The sequence below is a fragment of the Dendrobates tinctorius genome, unplaced genomic scaffold, assembly GCF_039654945.1.
Source record: "Dendrobates tinctorius isolate UK_male_01 unplaced genomic scaffold, ASM3965494v1 ptg000178l, whole genome shotgun sequence".
Taxonomy (NCBI): domain Eukaryota; kingdom Metazoa; phylum Chordata; class Amphibia; order Anura; family Dendrobatidae; genus Dendrobates; species Dendrobates tinctorius.
Window position 1 is genome coordinate 2,356,706 of NW_027361845.1, and position 19,889 is coordinate 2,376,594.

The window sequence follows — 19,889 nt, forward strand, 5'->3', positions numbered from 1 at the left end:
GAGAGCATCCAGCTTCAGGCACCACCTCTCACAGGTAGTATCATCCTGTCTCCAGCATATCATACTTAAATTAAATTGAAAACCCTAACACCAGTATATATGCAACCAGATCTGCTCTTCTGTGCAGGGCTACCAACAAAATTCACCATTTTGAGATGTGCTTCTCATACCTGTTTGCTAGACCTTGAGCTAATGTACCAAGTTGGCAGACAGCCACGAGCCACAATTCATGGGACCGCAAGCCACATGTGGCTCCTGAGCTACACGTTGGGGACCCCTGCCTTAAGGCATGACAAAAAGCTTCCCAAACAGCTAAAATTAGGGGCAGACACCATGAAAAGTGGTCATCAATTGACCCACATTAGAAATTTGCAAAAGGCAAAGTAGCAGTCAGCCATGGGCCATGCATGAGGTATCAGGGTTATGCCCAGCATTTACAGCTTGGAGGATCTGGTGATTAAGGTAGCAGTGTAATCCTTCTTACCTGGGAGCCCTGATACTTCATGCAACACCTCTAATTTTTTTTATTCCAGCCATACTCAGATAGTACAAACATCAGTTTCATACATTACTGTTGGTAGAAAAATGTAAGGAAAGTAACACGGGTAGTTGACTGAAAGTAAGTGCAGGCATGCCTGTCTGGGTGATCTACTTAAACAGGCAATCCACCTGATGGAGACCCAATTTTGGAGTCGCCACATTTCAACAAATTATTGTCACATTCCACTAAAGTGGCATCAATTTCCACAAATTAGAAATTTTATAATAGGCCTCTGACACATTTTCCACCACAGGCAACCCCATAGAAGGAGAGCCAACTTGGAGGTTCTACATTTCAAAAAATAGTTTTTTTAACATCAGCAGCAGTACCAACAGCAGGCACAGAAGCCACAACAAAGATGGCACAGACTGCAATAACGCAAGATCAATGCATGACACTAAAAACGACACCATCGCCTAGTCTGCCCAGTCTGCAACTGGGGTGCAAAGTCCTTAAAGATCCATGACTTGTTCATTTTGCTGAAAGTTAGACAGTATACACTTTCAGGGAATAGCCATATGCGCTTATGCATTAGCACACCACTAACAGAGCTCAACACACGTTCTGAGAGAACACTAGCTGCCAGGCATAACAAAACCTCCAATGTGTGACAGGCGAGCTCAGGCCACTCTTCCATTTTTGAAGACCAAAATGCAAAAGGATCCATCCCTCCCTGATTGCACTGATATTAAGCTCCAGGTACTCCTGCACCATCCTCTCCAGTCTTTCACAACGTGTCAGACTTGTACTCTTTTCTGCTGATGCATGGACTGGTCTAAAAATGTGTGAAACGACTCACAGAAATTGCTTATGCCACTTACACTGCTGCTGCTAATGTTTTTGCGATGATGCCTTGACATTCCCAGGGTTGGACGTCTAGAAGTGGGATACACACTGTGTGCCTCACTGCTGTCTTGGAGGAAAACCACTTTTAAGATTGTCTACAAGTATGTTTCGATACTCCAGCATGCGCGCATCCCTTTCCAAGGGAGGAAACATCTGGCTAAATTTACTCTTGAATTGTGAATCTAAGAATGGAAGCCCAGTAGTTAGCACTATTTCTAACCATAAAACGGGCATCATGTTGTAAATGGTGCAGCAAGAAGGGGCTCATGTATCAGGCGTGTCCATGAGGTCCAAGTCCATGGTGTGTTGGTGGCAGGGTAAGGCTCAAGGTTGCTTCCTCTGTGCCCTCCCGCCAACCACGGACAACAGAGAGGTGATCAATAGCCTCTTCATCCCCTAACTGTTGCACGTCCATCAACTCGTCCTCAGCTCCTGCAACTTCACTAATAGTTTGTCTGTTGCCATTAGCCCTCCTCAATCACTGTAAGCCACCCTCCTATGGCACTCACCTGTACGAGGACAGTCCAGAAATTTGCAATATGATTATCTCTTTCACATCGTCCTCTGCTTCCACCTCTTCTACTTGGACCACCACCAACTCACACAGACTATTCAAAGTGTGCTTCAGCATGAAGATGTCCGGATTAGTGATGCTGATGACGGCATAGTCAGCGCTACCATTTTAGCAGCCATTTCAAAACTGTGCAGAAGGGTGCAGAGGTCCTTCATCTGTGTCCACTCCGCAAGCATGATTTGCACCGTGTCCATAATGCGTTGGCTCCAGCTATACAAAAGGACATACTGCACCAGGGCTCGTCGCTGCTGCCGCAGCCACTGTATCATGTGCAGAATGGAATTCCCTGTGTCGGAACATCGCTTATCAAATGGTTAACCGGTAGGCCAAAAGTTCTTTGTGGCGATGCAAGTCGATGACCTGCGGGGTGCGATCAGCAGAAGTGAGCACACTGCAACAGTGCATCTAGGGTGGGATAGTGGCCGAGAAATTACTGTACCACCAAGTTGAGGATGTGAGCCATGCCAGACACGTGTGTGAGGTTGCCCTGGTGTAGGGATGCCACCAGGTTTGCACCACTATTGCACAAAGCAGAATAAACCAGCGGCGCTAGTGTGTAGAGTTGATTCAGCAGCAAGTAAGAATCCCCACACCACAGGGGAGAAAATTAAATAATAAATAATACAACTAATACTTGCGCTATGAATCAAAAAGTAGAAATAAATACTTGTATTGTTAATGCAGTAGACTCATGAACATTAGAAATTATGGAGATAAAAAATGGAGTTTGGTTGATCGAACTATGAAGAAAAAAAGAAGACAGACATATTATATGAGATTATACTGAACCAAATTACCCAGTAAAATAAAGATAATAGGGTTGCGCTCTACTATTTAAAAGCAGCTACTACTAATATTAATGTGCTGATGTGCTTAGCGAATAAAATCAAATATAATGGATGAACCGTATGCAATAAAGGTGCTTTAAATGTGGTCCAAGTTTATCTAACCCCAATATATCAAGTACCTCTAAAGAGGAGTGCAGTTAGAAAGGCCAAATAGTTCACCACTAACGGTGGTCTTTTGAACAGTGACACTTAGGTGTCAATAGATGGAAGCTGATAGCATGTACTTAGCTTGAGGAGAATCCCGGCTATTGGGAGTGAGCGGGTAAGTCCCAGAGCTCTGTTCCGGCCGGTAACAGGCTCTATGTACGAGCAAATGTCTGGTGATCCTCAGAGAATGGCGGACCCCACGTAGATGGCGTAGAAGCGGGGAGTAGATGAAAATGCTGGACGCTCACCGGAGTTTGCGGTGTCTGCCTCTCGGTCATATTGTGAGGGGCTAGAACAATTACGGTGTACTCTCATAAATTGGCTGCGCAGAACATTAAGCAGCCATCTTGGAAGGTGACAGCTGGTCATCGAAATATAACTGTTTGAATCAGTAGGTTTATTATAAGTATGAGTTTGGATTTTGCCCTGATCAATAAAAATGTTAACATCCAAAAAATGTAGACTAACTTGACTAATGGTAGCAGTGAAATGTAAATAAAACTCATTTTTATTAATATTAATTAAAAACTGTTGCAGAGAAGAATCACCCCCCTCCCAAATAAAAAAGACATCATCAATGAAGCGCAGCCACAGGACCAGATGCTCTCACCAAAAATTTTTTAAATAAGGGTTATGATTACCATCATTTAAAAGACACTCAGGTCAGGGTAAAAGAGATCCATCGAGACCAACTACTCTATACCAACCAGCCAATAGGTGAATATGACCCTAAGAAAACTGAGCAGATATCTATACCAATTATCATGCAGTGTAATTCAAATATTCATTTATTCAAAAAAATTGTCAAACACTGGGACCTACTGAAAGAAGACAAGATAATTGGAGACAAATTATCTCAACATCCACGATTTGTTTTCAAAAAGGCTTGGAATCTAACCAACATTATTGCCCCTACAGTACGGAATCCCACTTTTCCATGCGTTTCTTTAGGCCCCTTTAAGGAACCACTTAAAGTTTTTTTACTTGTAAAAAGTGCAAGATGTGCAAAACACTGAATCTCACCAAACAGAAGTGCCTAATTTCGAATGATAATACACAATTCCCAATAATTAATTTTATCACATGCACTACTCAGGGTGTCATTTATGTTATAGAGTGTCCGTGCAAAAAAATGTATGTGGGACGTACCAAGCGCCCACTCAATAAATGCATAGGGGAACACCTTCGTAATATAAGATCCAAGTTTGATAACCACCCCCTATCTAAACATTTTCCATCTTGTCATAAGGGGTCTATACGGGGTACTAAAATAATGGGCATTAAAAAGGTCCATAAACATTGGCGTAGTGGTGACTATATTAAATCAATGTCAAAGGAATAATAATAATAATAATAATAATAAATTTTATTTTTATAGCGCCGACATATTCCGCAGCACTTTACATTTCAGAGGGGATTTGTACAGACAATAGACATTACAGCATAACAATAATCACATACAGTAGATTATAGCAAATACCAAGAGGAAAGAGGGCCCTGCTCGCAAGCTTACAGTCTATGAGGAAAGAGGTAGACACGAAAGGTGGGTGGTAACAGTTGCCCTGATTGTATGGACCAGCCATAATGTTAGGTGTGTGACAGTACGGACACAGGAATGTCATGGTCATGCGTGGCTGGACGCACCGAGTACCGCAAGGCAAACCCATATGACACACGTGACCCTGGATACACTGCCAGTGGGGCAAATTTAAATAATAAGGCGTGCAGCTGGATACGCCGCCTCCAACAGGCGAATTTAGGTATTACAGGTAAATCTGGAAACCCCGCCTCTAGTAAGGTGAATTTAAACAATAAGGAGGAGGAGAGGCCACTTGATGCAGCGCTTGCCATCCACTGGAGCACATCCTCTTTCTGTGCCTCATCTGTGCGGATGCCAAAGCAAGAGAGCCGAGTGGCTTGTCCAGTAATAGATGTTGTCAATGGCCTAACAATTTTTAAGTGGAAATCTGGCCTTCTGATTTGACAATGAAACACAGTTTTGTATCAAACAATTTGTAGTAGCAAATGGGTCTTCTGGAGTCTGACACACAGTTTTAGCACAATCAAGTTAGATGCTGGAAGATCAATTTCACACAGGACAGGATTCTCTCTATTTAACTGACAAATTCACTTGCAGCACTATCAGGAATGGCTTCTCTACACTACGACACTGCGAAAATTCCACCAGTAAAACAAGATGTCCGCTTTTTGCATGTCTAGGTACATGTGACTTCGGCAGCCAAGCACAGAAGATCTTGTGTCATGACGTTGTCGATGGTTTCTGTGCCCTGATTGGCTGCCAGAATCAGCACACATAAAGTTAAGGGGGAGAAGAAAAAGAGCGTGCCGCTCCTCTAACCTTTCCACACCCCATCCCCTCATCACACACGTCCCCACTTCCCACCCACTTATCATACAGCACTACTATCTAGCTAAAGTCACACAAAATTTTTAGTGGAAACGCAATGATTTACCGAATTGTGACCGAATTTTGCTGACTTTGAGTAAAAATGCTAATGAAAGTGAACACAAATCCGAATATGCTACGTTGGTGCCGAGTTTGAAATTGGTGAACGTATTCTGAACACGTTCGCTCATTTTTAGTTATATTTTAATCATGGTCTTATTGTTATGTCATGATTAAGACATAACTGTCGAAGCGCATCGGTTTGTTTCCCAAGGCAGACAGTGGTATGCCGGTGTTACAGGTTTTATGACAAAATTCTAATAAATGTGAAGTTTTATACAAGATATCTATGCTGGAGGATACTCTTTCCTTTTTCCAATTTTGAAGTAAGGGACAGCGCTATACACAAGCTCTATTAATTGGTCTCCCTCCTACCAAACTTTCCCCTCTCCAATCTATCTTGAATGCTGCAGCCAGGATCATATTCCTCACCAACCGTTACACTCATGCCTCTACCTTGTGCCAGTTGTTGCAGTGGTTACCCATCCACTCCAGAATTCAATATAAACTTATTACTCTCACCCACAAAGCACTCCACAGTTCAACACCACCCTACATCTTCTCCTTCGTCTCAGTCTTCCACCCTACCCATGCCCCCCTTTCTGCTAATGTTCTGAGGTTAACATCCTCAATCAGAACCTCCCACTCCCATCTCCAAGATTTCTCACATGCTGCACCAATATTTTGGAATTCATTACCCAGGATAATGCGATTAATCCCCAATATGCTGCAATGTCTATTGTCTGTACAATTCCCCTCTAACATGTAAAGTCCTGCGGAATATGTTTGCGCTATAGAAATAAAATTACTATTAAGGTTACTGGCGACATCCCTCCATGGTGATCCCTTCTACCTCTACGCAGGAACGCCGGCTTACTCATAGCACAGGCGTACTCCTGCTTCCTGGCACTTCCTGTTCTGTGTGTGAACTACAGTTCAAAGTGGCGGGTCTAGTGCGTGCTCCCTTGCTCTTAAAGGGGCAGTGTACGTATGTAGTAAATGCCCTTAGCTTGTAGCTGAAAGGCACTTAGTGTAGCGCACCTGCAAGATGGCTCCCAGCCACTAGCTAGGAGGCATCTTGTATAAAAGACTCCCTGTCCCCTGGGAAGTCGTCAAGCATCCTTAGGAAAAAATCTTGCTGTTGATCACCCGATTAACGAGAAAAACACACGTTCTTTTGATTACTTAGCTTGGTATGATGTCAAAAGTGCATCACACGACAATAACGTAAAAAAAAATTCCTTCCCGACTCCACATACGGCAATCAGACTAGCTCCCTGGATCAACGCAATATTAAGGAAACTAGTGTATATACCCTGTAATATTAGGGTGTGTGCACACGCTGCGGAATCCGCTGCGGATTAATCCGCACGGATTTTGCAAAAACCGCAGATAATCCGCAGGTCTTTTGACCTGCGGATTATCTGCGGTTTTGCCTGCGGTTTGGTCCTGCGGATTCACTATCTCCACAATGGTGGAGATAGGAACCCGCAGCGGTTTCCACAGAAAGAATTGACATGTCAATTCTTTCTGCGGATTCAAAACCGCAGCAAATCCGCGTGGATTTTTCCGCAGCGTCGGCACAGCGTTTTTTTTTTCCCATTCATTTGAATGGTACTGTACACCGCAGCTAAAGCTGCTGCAGGTCCGCAGCGGCCAAAACCGCTGCGGAAACGCAGCGGAATCCGCAGCGTGTGCACACAGCCTTATACTTTTCAAGAAAGGCATCCAGACCCTTCTTAAATTTTAGTAGGGAATCACTCATTACAACATCATACGGCAGAGTTCCATAGTCTCACTGCTCTAACAGTAAAGAATCCACGTCTGTGAGTATGCTTAAACCTTCTTTCCTCCAGACGTAGAGGATGCCTCCTTGTCCCCGTCACAGGTTTAAGAGTAAAAAGATCATTAGAAAGCTCTTGGTATTGTCCCCGCATATATTTATACATTGTAATAAGATCACCCCTAAGCCTTCGATTTTCCAAACTAAATAACCCCAAGTGTAACAACCTGTCTTGGTATTGCAGACCCCCTAGTTCCCTAATAACCTTGGTCGCTCTTCTCTGCACCCGCTCCAGTTCAGCTATGTCTTTCTTATACACCGGAGACCAGAACTGTACACAGTATTCCAAGTGTGGTCGCACTAGTGACTTGTATAGAGGTAAAATTATGTTCTCCTCTTGAGCATCTATGCCTCTTTTAATGCATCCCATTATTTTATTTGCCTTTGCAGCAGCTGCCAGACACTGGCCACTAAATGTGAGTTTGTCGTCCACCCATACACCCAGGTCTTTTTCAGTGACAGTTTTGCCCAGTGTTTTACAATTAAGCACATAATTATATATCTTGTTCGTTCTACCCAAGTGCATGACCTTACATTTATCCCCATTAAAGCTCATTTGCCATTTATCAGCCCAAGCTTCTAGTTTACATAAATTCTCCTGTAATATAAAATTGTCCTCCTCTGTATTGATTACCCTGCAGAGTTTAGTGTCAGCTGCAAATATTGAAATTCTACTCTCTATGCCCCCTACAAGGTCATTAATAAATATGTTAAAAAGAAGCGGGCCCAAAACTGACCCCTGTGGTACCCCACTGCTAACCGTGACCCAGTCCGAGTGTGCTCCATTAATAACCACCCTTTGTTTCCTATCCCTGAGCCAGCTCTTAACCCACCTACACATATTTTCCCCTATCCCCATTGTTCTCATTTTATGTATCAACCTTTTGTGTGGCACCGTATCAAAAGCTTTTGAAAAGTCCATGTACACCACGTCCACTGCATTCCCTTGGTCCAGTCCTGAACTTACCTCTTCATAAAAGCTTATCAGATTAGTCTGACAGGAACGGTCTCTTGTAAACCCATGTTGATATTGGGTCATGAGGTTATTCTTCTCCAGATACTCCAGTATAGTATCTCTTAGAAAACCCTCCAGGATTTTACCCACAGTTGAGGTTAAACTTACTGGCCTATAATTTCCAAGTTCAGTTTTTGTCCCCTTTTTGAATATTGGCACCACATTTGCTATACGCCAGTCCTGTGGTACAGACCCTGTTATTATGGAATCTTTAAAGATTAAAAATAATGGTCTATCTATGACTGTGCTTAATTCCTGCAGTACTCGGGGGTGTATCCCATCCGGGCCCGGGGATTTGTCAATTTTAGTGATTTTTAGATGCCGCCGTACTTCCTGCTGGGTTAAGCAGGTGACATTTAATGGAGAATTTTTATCTCTGATCATGTTATCCGTCATGGGATTTTCTTGTGTAAATACTGTTGAAAAAAGTCATTTAGCATATTGGCTTTTTCCTCATCCACCATTTCACCCAGACTATTTTTTAAGGGGGCCAACACTATCATTTTTTAGCTTCTTACTATTTATGTAGTTAAAGAATATTTTGGGATTATTTTTACTTTCTCTGGCAATGAGTCTCTCTGTCTCAATCTTTGCTGTTTTGATTTGCTTTTTACAGAATTTATTTAATCTTCTGTATTTATTTAATGCCTCATCACTACCTACTTGCTTTAATTCTCTAAATGCTTTATTTTTATCTCTTATTGCGCCCCTTACAGCTCTATTTAGCCATAGTGGTTTCCTCCTATTTCTCGCATGTTTATTCCCATACGGTATATATTGTGCACAGGTCCTATTCAGGAGGATAATAAACGTCTCCCATTTTCTTTGTGTATTTTTATGTCTCAGGATATCGTCCCAGTTAATTGCACCAAGATCATCTCTCATTCTTTGGAAATTTGCCTTCCTGAAGTTTAGTGTCCTTGTATCCCCTCTACTACACATCTTATTAAAGGATATATGAAAACTTATTAATTTGTGATCACTATTACCCAAGTGACCCTCAACCCTTACATTTGATCTGCGGTCTGGCCTGTTGGTTAATATTAGGTCTAGCAGTGCCCCCCCCTCTTGTTGGGTCCTGAACCAGTTGTGAAAGGCAATTGTCTCTCATAGTTGTCAGACACCTATCACCTTTGCTAGAACTGCAGGTTTCGGTTCCCCAATGTATTTCAGGGTAGGTGAAGTCCCCCATAATAATGACTTCTCCTTGAGTCGCAGCTTCATCTATTTGCTTTATGAGGATATTCTCTGTTGCTTCCTTTATTTTTGGAGACTTATAACAAACCCCTATCAGTAATTTATTATTTTTCCCCTCTCCCCTTATCTCTACCCACAGGGACTCTACATTTTCATTAGATTCATATATATTATCACGCAGGATGGGTTTTAAGGATGATTTCACATGTAAACACACACCTCCCCCTCGCTTATTTGTTCGGTCATTTCTGAACAGACTATAGCCCTGTAAATTAACCGCCCGGTCACGGCTCTCGTCCAGCCATGTCTCAGATATCCCCACCATGTCATAATTATGTTCCAACAACATTAACTCCAATTCCTCCATCTTGTTGGCGAGACTTCTGGCATTAGTATACATGCACTTTATGTATCTCTCTGTACCTCTATTCTTAAATTATTAACTGTTCTAACTCCACCCCCAATGTCATTATTTGTGCCCAGTTCTCTAGCTGCACTGTCTTCCCCTCCTATAAAAGGAATACTCTCCCCCGTCCCTAGTTTAAACACTCCTCCAACCTTCTAGCCATTTTCTCCCCCAGCACAGCTGCACCCTCCCCATTGAAGTGCAGCCCGTCCCTAGCGTAGAACCTGTAGCCAACTGAGAAGTCGGCCCAGTTCTGTAGGAACCCAAACCCCTCCTTCCTACACCAATTCCTGAGCCACTTATTAACCTCCCTATTCTACCATTGCCTCTCTGGTGTGGCACGTGGTACAGGAAGTATTTCCGAAAATACCACCTTGGAGGCCCTTGCTTTAAGGTTACAGCCTAATTCCCTGAAATCATCTTTAAAGGACCTTCCACCTACCTCTAACTTTGTCATTTGTGCCAATGTGCACCATGACCGCTGGGTCCTCGCCAGCCCCTCCCAGTAATCTGTCAACCCGATCAGCGATGTGTCGGACTCGAGCGCCAGATAAGCAGCACACCGTTCGATGATCCCTGTCTTTGTGACAGATTGCCCTATCTGTGCTCTTCCCTCTATCCCGCCTTCTAACTGTCACCCAGCTAGCTGCTTCGTTGTCCTGCAGCTCCAACCTAGCATCCCCCCCTCATCTATCCCATTGAGCGTCTGCTCAGTGAGCAGAAGACTCCTTTCCATATTGTCTATGGATCTCAGTGTTGTCAGCTGCACATTTAAATCCAGTATCTGGGCTTCCAAATGCACAATGTGCTCACATCTCGCACAGCAGTATGCAACCTCGACCGGCTGTTCAAGGATTTCATACATGCGGCAAGACGTGCACTGGATGGCATTGGCAATAGTGGAGCACATCCTAATGGGGATTGCACCAGACAAAAAGATAAGTAAAAATAAATAAAAAGTATTAATATAATATAACAGCAATTCAGTAATACCTCCCTTGGAAACTCCCTGAATCCAAAGTCACTGAATCACAAGTCACACACTTACCACAGTTTGCACTTGCGCTCAGGTCACACTCAGCTCGTTCACACTCGCTCAGGCAGAAGATTTAAAAGAGTTTTTTTTCCCTTTTACCAGCACACCACCCTGCTGCTCAATGCACTTCCAAAAGGAGTTGAGCCCCAACCAGCTGCCCCTTATAAACCCTTAATTATGAACTCTCACCCTTAATTAAGACCTTGTGAATATAGTTACACCTCAAGATTTAAATGCAATATAGGAAACCCTTAAAAACACAGATAGTAAAATTAGAGATTAACCCTGTAGAAAGAAAAAATAGGTTAAACAAGCCCCCAAGCCCCCCAAAAATTGAACAGGTAGAAAGCGCTCAGCAACCTACAATTCAGCAACTCACACAGGTATTTGTTATAGGTTTTCCAAATACCTCTTCACTGAATCACAAGTCACACACTTACCACAATTCGCACTTACGCTCAGGTCACACTCAGCTCAGGCAGAAGATTTAAAAGATTTTTTTTTTTTCCCCTTTTACCAGTACACCACCCTGCTGCTCAATGCACTTCCAAAAGTGACAGATGACATTGCCACAGGCCGACTAATCAAAAGAATGGCCATCTGTGCCAGGAGGTAGGAGAGGGTTCCCAGGGTTCCCGTCAACCCAACAGCCACAGATTAAGGAGATGGCTGCTGGTCGGGGTTTTGTGAAAAAATTCTCACCAACTCTACACTTCACCTTCTATGCAGACAGGAACTTAAAAATTACAAAGCAGCCTCTCCGACAATATACTGAGTTCACATGAAGTGCAGGCAGACAATGATAGGACACATCCAGGTGAGTTACAGCCGTGTGACAAGGTCAGTTTCTTCTTACAACTGCGATCTACGTAATAGATAAAAGCCTGTAATTATATAGGTGATGACATGTTTATAGCAGAGCTCTCTATATTACAGAAGACTCTTCTTCCTGAACATGAAGCAACGCTGGCTCCTGATCTTGTGTCTTATATGTCTGGCAGGGGTAAGTACATGGGGGCTACCATTCTACCTATCTAAAATTAGCTGATGGCCATGTTCACAAAGGACCCCTTACATGGGGTTTTCTAGGATATTACTTTAATGACAATGATAGAGCTGGAGGCATTTTTGAGCTTCTGGCTGCCATGGCAAGTTGCAACCCAATGAACTTGATGGGCGCCATAGAGAGCGCCTTCACCCTCTGTCTGGGCAATTTTTGGAGGTCTTTTTAGAACTGCATGGAGAGAACCTCACACGTGTGGTGGTCAACTCTTCTTTCCTCTGAGCATACTCAGGGCCCTGCTGTCAAGATTCTAGCTTTATACCATGAATATTCTCACGCTCCCCTAAAATCCTTCTAGAATCGGAGTCTTCCCTTTCATTTCAGTTTGTTTCTAAGTATTTTTCCAGGAAATAAATATATTTAGAAAGTGAATAATGGTTAACCCTCATGTGACCCTGAGGGGTAGGTGTTCACTGGAGTTATTCTATTGGCCAATAGTGGTCACATGATTGTGTTTTATAAATAAGTGGAAATGTCTCTGATTCACTGGTAATTAAAGTTGTTGTTAGCTCATGATTTTTTTTAAAACAAGCAGAATTATAAATAATGAAATCTTTGGAAATTCAAGTTCTCCAGGTTGACCGTTTTAGAAAGAAAAAAATGGTTTGCAGCTAATCTCAATTCTGCAAAGCCTCTAACTGCCCTGAAAAGATGTGTCACACTTTGAGGTCTCCTAGGACTGTATCCAACTCTATGGGTTAAAGATTGGTAACTGGTGGTAATCAACAGCCTGTTTAACCCCTTCACAACTTTTGACGTACATGTACGTCAAAATTGGTGAGCCTACCTTTGATGTGGGCTCGAGTCTTTCCCGCACATGACAGATGATTTAAAATCCTGACAGTGGAATTTATCACTCGCCGGCTGGAGGGCGCATCATTCAACACTACCATCAGCGAGCCTGTGACGTGATTGTAAACAGGTGGCCTATATGCAACAGTGGATATGAGGGCATTCCCTAACAAACAGGCAATCCCCTCATGTATGCAGGCTGGCTAGCAGCCGCAAATCGGGCTGTTGCGGCGACACAAACTAAATCTCCGAGCACGCCAAAATACTCAGAGACCACCCGAGCATGTGTAGGGGGTGGATTGACCTATGGACCTGTCTGAGATGGGAAGAACATGTAAAGGATGGTGTGCATTATGCTTTATTGTATGTATATGGATAACAGCTGGAAATTAGTACAGGACGACGTAGTATCGGGTTTTGGCCACAAGATGGAGACAGAGCAGTGAGAATAGGACTCAACAGTAGGCCTTAGGCTAGAGAAACTGTATAGTCATGGTGGGCGGAGTTACCGGACTGAGAAGGGGATTTCCAGAAGGAGGAGATATAAGGAAGGAGAGTCCCAGGGGTAGGAGAGACACCCAGGAGGAAGAGAGAAGTGAGAAGAGCCCAGGAGAGGACAGAGAAAAGAGAAGCTCAAGAAGGACAGAGGAGAAACAGACAGTTACTAGGAGAGAGGGGTGGCCCTGACAAAACAGCCGCAGGAGAGGACGGCAGTGACTAATGGAAGGTTTGGGTACCAGATGGCTGGATACCGAAGAGTGAGTAGGTGTAGAGCGGGCAGACATAGCCAGGGGGAAGCGCTGTGGCTGTGGGCCTTACGTCCGCCACAGTGAAAGAACCCGGAGGAACTTTGCCAATAGTAATAACAGGAAGTGACGGGTACCCGGGCCTAGGGGCAGGAGCTGTCATGCATGCCGTGGATGTCAGGAGGACACCCAATAAAGTTTGGACCTGATTGAACAGATTCCTGTGTCTGTCTCCAGTCTGTCTTGCAGCCGAAAGGGACCACCTCCCAGTCGGCACAAGTACCTACACATGCTCGGGGAAACCCGAGTAAAGAGTATACTCGCTCATCACTAATCAGGATACTTTTCCCATAGTTCAACTTTTTTCTACAATGCTCGTCTTTTTTTTTCAGTGATGGCTCAATGATAGTTGATGATAATTATTTTCACACCCTGGGTTCTTTCATTTTATTGGGGGCAAAACGTGCTGCTGTAGTAAGTAAAAGTGCAAGAATTTTCTTACAAGCCGATAAGAATTTTGTGCTGTCTATCATAGCATCACTTTATGTTAGAGAGTCTAAGAGAATCGTAAAGATGTGTCTGTAAAATATTTTGCATTTTTTTGTAATTCACAATATTTTTAGTTTAATTTCAGGTTCTTTCTAATGAAGAATGTAGAAAAATACAAACCTCCGTCCCCTAAGAAACAGACTCCTACTATGAGCACCCACCAAACCACAACTGTCTCCTCGCAAACTATTAACCCCAAATTCATAAAGTTTATGAGACTGATTGATTGGCCTGGACCCACATCTCCTGTCACACATTATAACTTCTCCACCAGTCCTAATAAATGTAATTATGAACTACTGAGTCCATGGAAAATATACAGAGTTGGGGAGAAATTGGAAGTGATCATCACAGCTCGGGATCACAATGGTCAACAAAAGCAATATGGTGGAGACTTCTTCCGGGCCAAGCTCCACTCACCAGCACTTAAAGCTGGAGTGACCGGTCACGTGAAGGACTATAATAATGGAAGCTACTTGGCCACTTTGCTTCTTCCGTGGACGGGGGAAGCTCGAGTGCAGATCAGGCTCATTCATTCCAGTGAAGCTGTTGATGTTCTGAAGAGAATGAGGGAAAGTCATCCAGAGAAGGTAAGCGCAGCATTTATCCATTCCAGATGGGGCTGGTACTAGAGGTAGATGGCTACTTAGGGCTACACCTCAGAACAGATATTAGGTGAGGAGTGGAATTTTATTTTAGAAATTATAGGGAATTTGTGCACATCACTCTTTTTCCATGATTGTCCTGTGTGCAATCATCCTCAGCACAAGAATCGTTGAAGGACCTGATCATAGAAAGTAACATGACTATTGGTGTGAAGGTCCTGAAATCAATGGATGGAGCAGCAAGATTTTATCCCCTTTCCTACATTAGACGTACTATTCCGTCCATGTGACCCAGGACCTAATTCCCATGGACGGAATATTACGTCTAGCGCGTTCAGCTGCGCTCACGGGGGGAGCGCAGCTGATCGCGGCCGGGTGTCAGCTGATTATCACAGCTGACACCCGGCACTATGTGTCAGGGGCGGTCACGGACCGCCCCCGTCACGTTTACCCCTGGCACACTGCGATCAAACATGATCGCAGTGTACTGGGGGTTTAGGGAAGCATCGGGAGGGAGGGGGCTCCCGCCGTGCTTCCCTGAGACCCCCCACAGCAGCACGATGTTCAGCGCTGCTGCGGGGTCTCCTTCCCTGCAGGTCCCCGAATCCAAAATGGCGGCGGGGACCTTCGGGGGCCTGCAGGTGGCTGGCTTCCTAATGCCTGCAAAGCGCCGGCATGAGGAAGCCTGCAGCACTGTCTGTAATGTGACAGATCAGCGATCTGTCACATGACAGTTATGTCCCCCCCCGGGACATTGTAATAAAGTTAAAAAAAAGTGTAAAAATAATTTATAAAAAAAATCGCTAAATAAATAAATAAATAAAAAAAAATTCCATAATAAATAAAATAAAAAAACAATAAAAGTAGACATATTTGGCATCGCCGCAACTGTAACGACCCGCTCTATAAAACTGTCCCACTAGTTAACTCCTTTATTGAACCCCTTTAAGAATAAAAATAAAAAAGCGAAACAAAAAATAAAGCTTTATCATCATACTGCTGAACAAAAAGTGCAATAACGTGCAATCAAAAAGACGGATATAAATAACCATGGTACCACTAAAAACGTCATCTTGTCCCGCAAAAAACGAGCCACCACACAGCATCATCAGCGAAAAAATATAAAAGTTATAGCTCACAGAATAAAGCGATGCAAAAATAATTATTTTTTATATAAAATTGTTTTTATTGCATAAAAGCACCAAAACATAAAAAAGACATAAATGAGGTATCACTGTAACCGTACTGACCCGAAGAATAAAACCGCTTTATCAATTTTACCGCAAGCGGAACGGTGTAAATGCCCCCCCAAAGAAAATTCATGAAACGCTGATTTTTGTTCATTCTACGTCCCAAAAATCAGAATAAAAAGCGATCAAAAAATGTCACGTGCCCAAAAATGGTACCAATAAAAACGTCAACTCGTCCCACAAAAAATAAGACCTCACATGACTCGGTGGGTCAAAATATGGAAAAATTATAGCTCTCAATATGTGGTGATGCAAAAACTATTTTTACAACAAAAAGCGTTTTTTAGCGTGTGACAGCTGCCAAAAATTATAACCCGCTATAAATAGTAAATCAAACCCCCCGTTATCACCCCCTTAGTTAGGGAAAAATAATAAAATTAAAAAAAAGTATTTCCATTTTCCCATTAGGGCTAGGGTTAGGTGTTATGATTGGGTCACCGAGGAGGAAAGCAAGACCAAGCTAAGCCACAGAAAACCAGAGAGGTTAGTAACTAAGCGGATTGCAGACCCCTGATCCTATCCACACAACTAGCAGTAGCCGTGGAGCGTACCTGCGATGATGATTCTAGACGCCTCGACACAGCCGGAGAACTATATAAGCCTAAAGCAAGAAAGGGGAAATTTAAACTGCCCCAGAGCAGACCCCAAAGGAATAGATAGCCCCCAAACATATATTGTCGGTGAGACAAGATGAAAACACAAACACAGGTAGGAAAATAGGCTGAGCAAAAGCAAACGATGGGGCCCAAGCTAACTAGACAGGACAGGAAAGGAAAGACACTGTCTGCAATCATGCAAAAAACCCTGCAAAAAATGCCCAACACGTCTGATAGAAAAAATACTGAAGTCACTAGACTTCGCCCACTATATCAGCACACTGGTCCTGGGCATCCATGCAAAGGGGTGAATAATGTTTATAGGTGAATGATACGTGACGCCACCTGTGGTTTCTGATCAGACTGACCAGCGCTGCAGTGTCGCTTCTCTGGGACAGATGTTGTGGTGCAGCTAAGATGTAGAAGCCCTGCACAGGTAGGGCCGTAGTCGCAGGGCAGATGAAAGAGTTGGTAGATGGTGTGCAGTGCAGGATGTAGCAGAGCCGTGCGCCAGGTGCAGGAGAAAGATGACAGGCACAGTCGTGCAGTTCCTTTACCTGTACTTGGTAAGTGCCGTCCAGGACCCAGAGTACAGATGGAGAAGGAGTTGGTCAGTCTGGAAATTAGGAATTCTCTCTGCAGATAGGTAGTGTGGCCTCCGTTCTAGCGCTTATCTGAGGTACTCACAGTACTGAGTTCACTGAAGTTCCCCCTGTTGACTCTCTTTTGGAACTTTCTCGTATGGCAGGCAGCCATAGCCTTTTCCTTCTGGCTCACACACGTCGCTGCTGGGGCCTCCAAGCCTTAGTTGGGAACAGAGCATTTACAGCTGCTTCTTCCTCCGGTTTCTGCTGCAGGACCATCAGTGTCCCTACAAACTCGGAGACTGGAATCTGGACCATGCGCTCCAGCTAGGAGTGAGCCTTAACTCTGCTCATCCTCCAGCTCCCCTTCTCACATCCACACACTTCCCTTCCCTTCGCAAACTGCCCTAACTTCCCTCCTCCCGACCACAGAGAGCAGCTCCTCAGCAGTCATGTTCAGAGCTCTCCCTGCTGGCCTGGAGTGGGAACTGTGTTGTGTGTTGGTTTAACTGCTAGAGAGATCCTTCGTTGCTCCCAAGCATGACCTCACACTCCCTAGGAGGAAGGTAATGCCACTGTGGCGACCGTACTCCTGGGGGCACCACAAGTGCACTGATGCCCAGCCACTGCTCGATGATTCTGCTGGTACATTGACCCAGACCACTACATTCCCCTTGCACTCTACACAGCCAGACTCTGACCCTGATTAAACTCAGGTTCCCCTTCCCGCATACTATACCACCTTACACGGTGACAAAGAGGAAGGTGCAGATGAAAGTGCAGGTTCCTTGAGCAGGTGGGGGGGCATACTCATGGGCGACGGCACTGGCACAGGGCCCCTCATAGTACGCAAAAGTGTCTCTGCCGGTGAAGGGCCCACCCGCCGTCAGGCACACGCCGTACTATGAGGGGCCCTGTGCCAATGCCATCGCCAACGAGTGCCCCCCCCTGCTTACTCAGGTGTGTTTCCTGTCCTCCACTCACTGCCGACTTTTCTTCCCCATTGACTTACATTGGGTGTCGTGTTTCAGTCGGCCTTCGACTTTTCACGATAATCGGCCGATTGCGTTCGACCCGACTTTTGTGAAAGTCGGGTTTCATGAAACCCGACTCGACCCGAAAAAAGGCAAAGTCGCTCATCTCTATCTATAGTTATTTGGAGGGCCTAGTCTTGGATCTTTGCTTATTTCAAAGTTTTGTTTTTAAGTAAGTGGTTTGGTCTTAGATCTGTAGTTAGTCTGGGATCTGGACTGAAGTGTGTATCTAGAAGTCTGGTTTGTATCTGTGAACATTTTTAGTGTCTGGTTTCTGTGTTTTATCAGAGAGTCTGGTTTTCTTTTGGGGGGCTGAGGTCTGATTTATTCTTCGACCTGGTCTGGAGTTTGATATTTTAAAGTCTTTTTTTTTTTTCTTTCTTTTTTTGTGCTCAGGGGGCTTGACTTTTTTTAAGGTCTGTTCTTGTTTTGGGGCGTTGGGTGTGATTTATATTGATTTTTTTTTTTTTGGTTTGCATTAATTTTTTGGTGTGATAATGAAATCATAATTTTTAGTTTGCTGGTGTTTTTGGGATCACATGTTATAAAGATTGCACAAATGACCATTCACATGAAAACCCTCACGATTACCTAAACAAGTGGAAGTTAACGAGCGCCGATTTGCTCTATCGCTGACCGGCCCATGTTATGAGCCCCTGTAAACGGACAGTTAGAAGGCTACGAGTGCTCTTACACAAGGGTACTCTTATATGTCTGCTTCTGCAAATAAAATGCTTATATAACTTAATAGTGTAAGTTTACAGGGATATATTTTTGAGACAGCCCCTTTAGTGTTTTTTGTCTACTCATCCCTTTAGATATGAAAACAATCAGTGGGTAACATTACACCCATAAAACAACCTGTATTGTGTTGTTGACACCCTATGTTGGATCTCTCTCCCCTTCTCGGCATCTATTATTAGTAGTATGAGTAGAATTAGACAATGGATTGAAGAAGAAATGGATCAAGAGTTGCTGGATCTAAAAGGTCCAAACCCAATATGTTGGCTAAATGGATGAGGTGGAGTAGATAAATGGTGTTCTGTCTGTTTCATCTCCGTTGGTCTTGTGTCAAACATTTTGACCCACTAGGCCTCATTTTTCAAAACTGTCTGTAATGCCCATAGCAGCCAATCACAGTGCAGCTTTTATTTTACCAGAGCTGCTTAAGTTCATCAGGACCAAGTGTCACAAATTTACGGGGCTCGGTCCTGGGCCTAAAATTCATGCTATTGAAAATTTAAGGAGTAGAGTTAAAGCTCCTGCAAACTAACAGAAACAGGTCCAGAGTCCTGGAGAGAAAATATAAAAGTCTTTTATTTAACAGCTACAAAGTGCTGATGCTTCTGTTGAAGCCCTACAGGACCATCCTAAATTAGGACACGGTGAGAGGTGCTAATCAGCCATATAAAGGGCTAGGTTTTTGAGAACATCTGAAGAGTGGGTGGAAGGCTGTTCACCATATCTCCACCCCAGGGTGTGGTCCAGAAGGTAAATGTGGAGCCGTTGGACTCATTCAGTGTTGGGTGTGCTAGGATATGAGATCTCTAGAGCTGTGCTCGTATTAAAGAGAACTGAATATAGTATGCTATTTTTGGTTTTTTTTCGCGTTATGTCAGAAGGATCATGTTTGTTTATCTAATTTTGAAAACTTAAGCAGCAGCAACTACTCACAGATGCAGTTTGTGGCATGGCGGCTCTGACTGCAAGGTCAACTGATGATTTTTCCATTCGGAATGGGATAAGAAGA

The 19,889-nt window shown here is 43.8% G+C and overlaps 1 protein-coding gene across 5 annotated transcripts in view; it reads left to right on the plus strand.

Annotated features, from left to right (window-relative positions):
- The window catches only part of LOC141054331 (NXPE family member 3-like), a 175,716-nt gene that overhangs the window by 127,184 nt on the left and 28,643 nt on the right, over positions 1-19,889 (plus strand). For 2 of the 5 annotated variants that reach the window (XM_073551643.1, XM_073551645.1), the window contains 2 exons: positions 11,857-11,923; positions 14,145-14,660. In XM_073551643.1, the coding sequence (XP_073407744.1) occupies positions 11,876-11,923; positions 14,145-14,660 (564 nt within the window). In that variant the 5' untranslated portion in view covers positions 11,857-11,875. Of the gene's footprint in view, positions 1-11,440; positions 11,761-11,856; positions 11,924-14,144; positions 14,661-19,889 lie in introns of all 5 variants that reach the window. The other 3 variants (XM_073551642.1, XM_073551644.1, XM_073551646.1) reach the window with 3 other exon arrangements.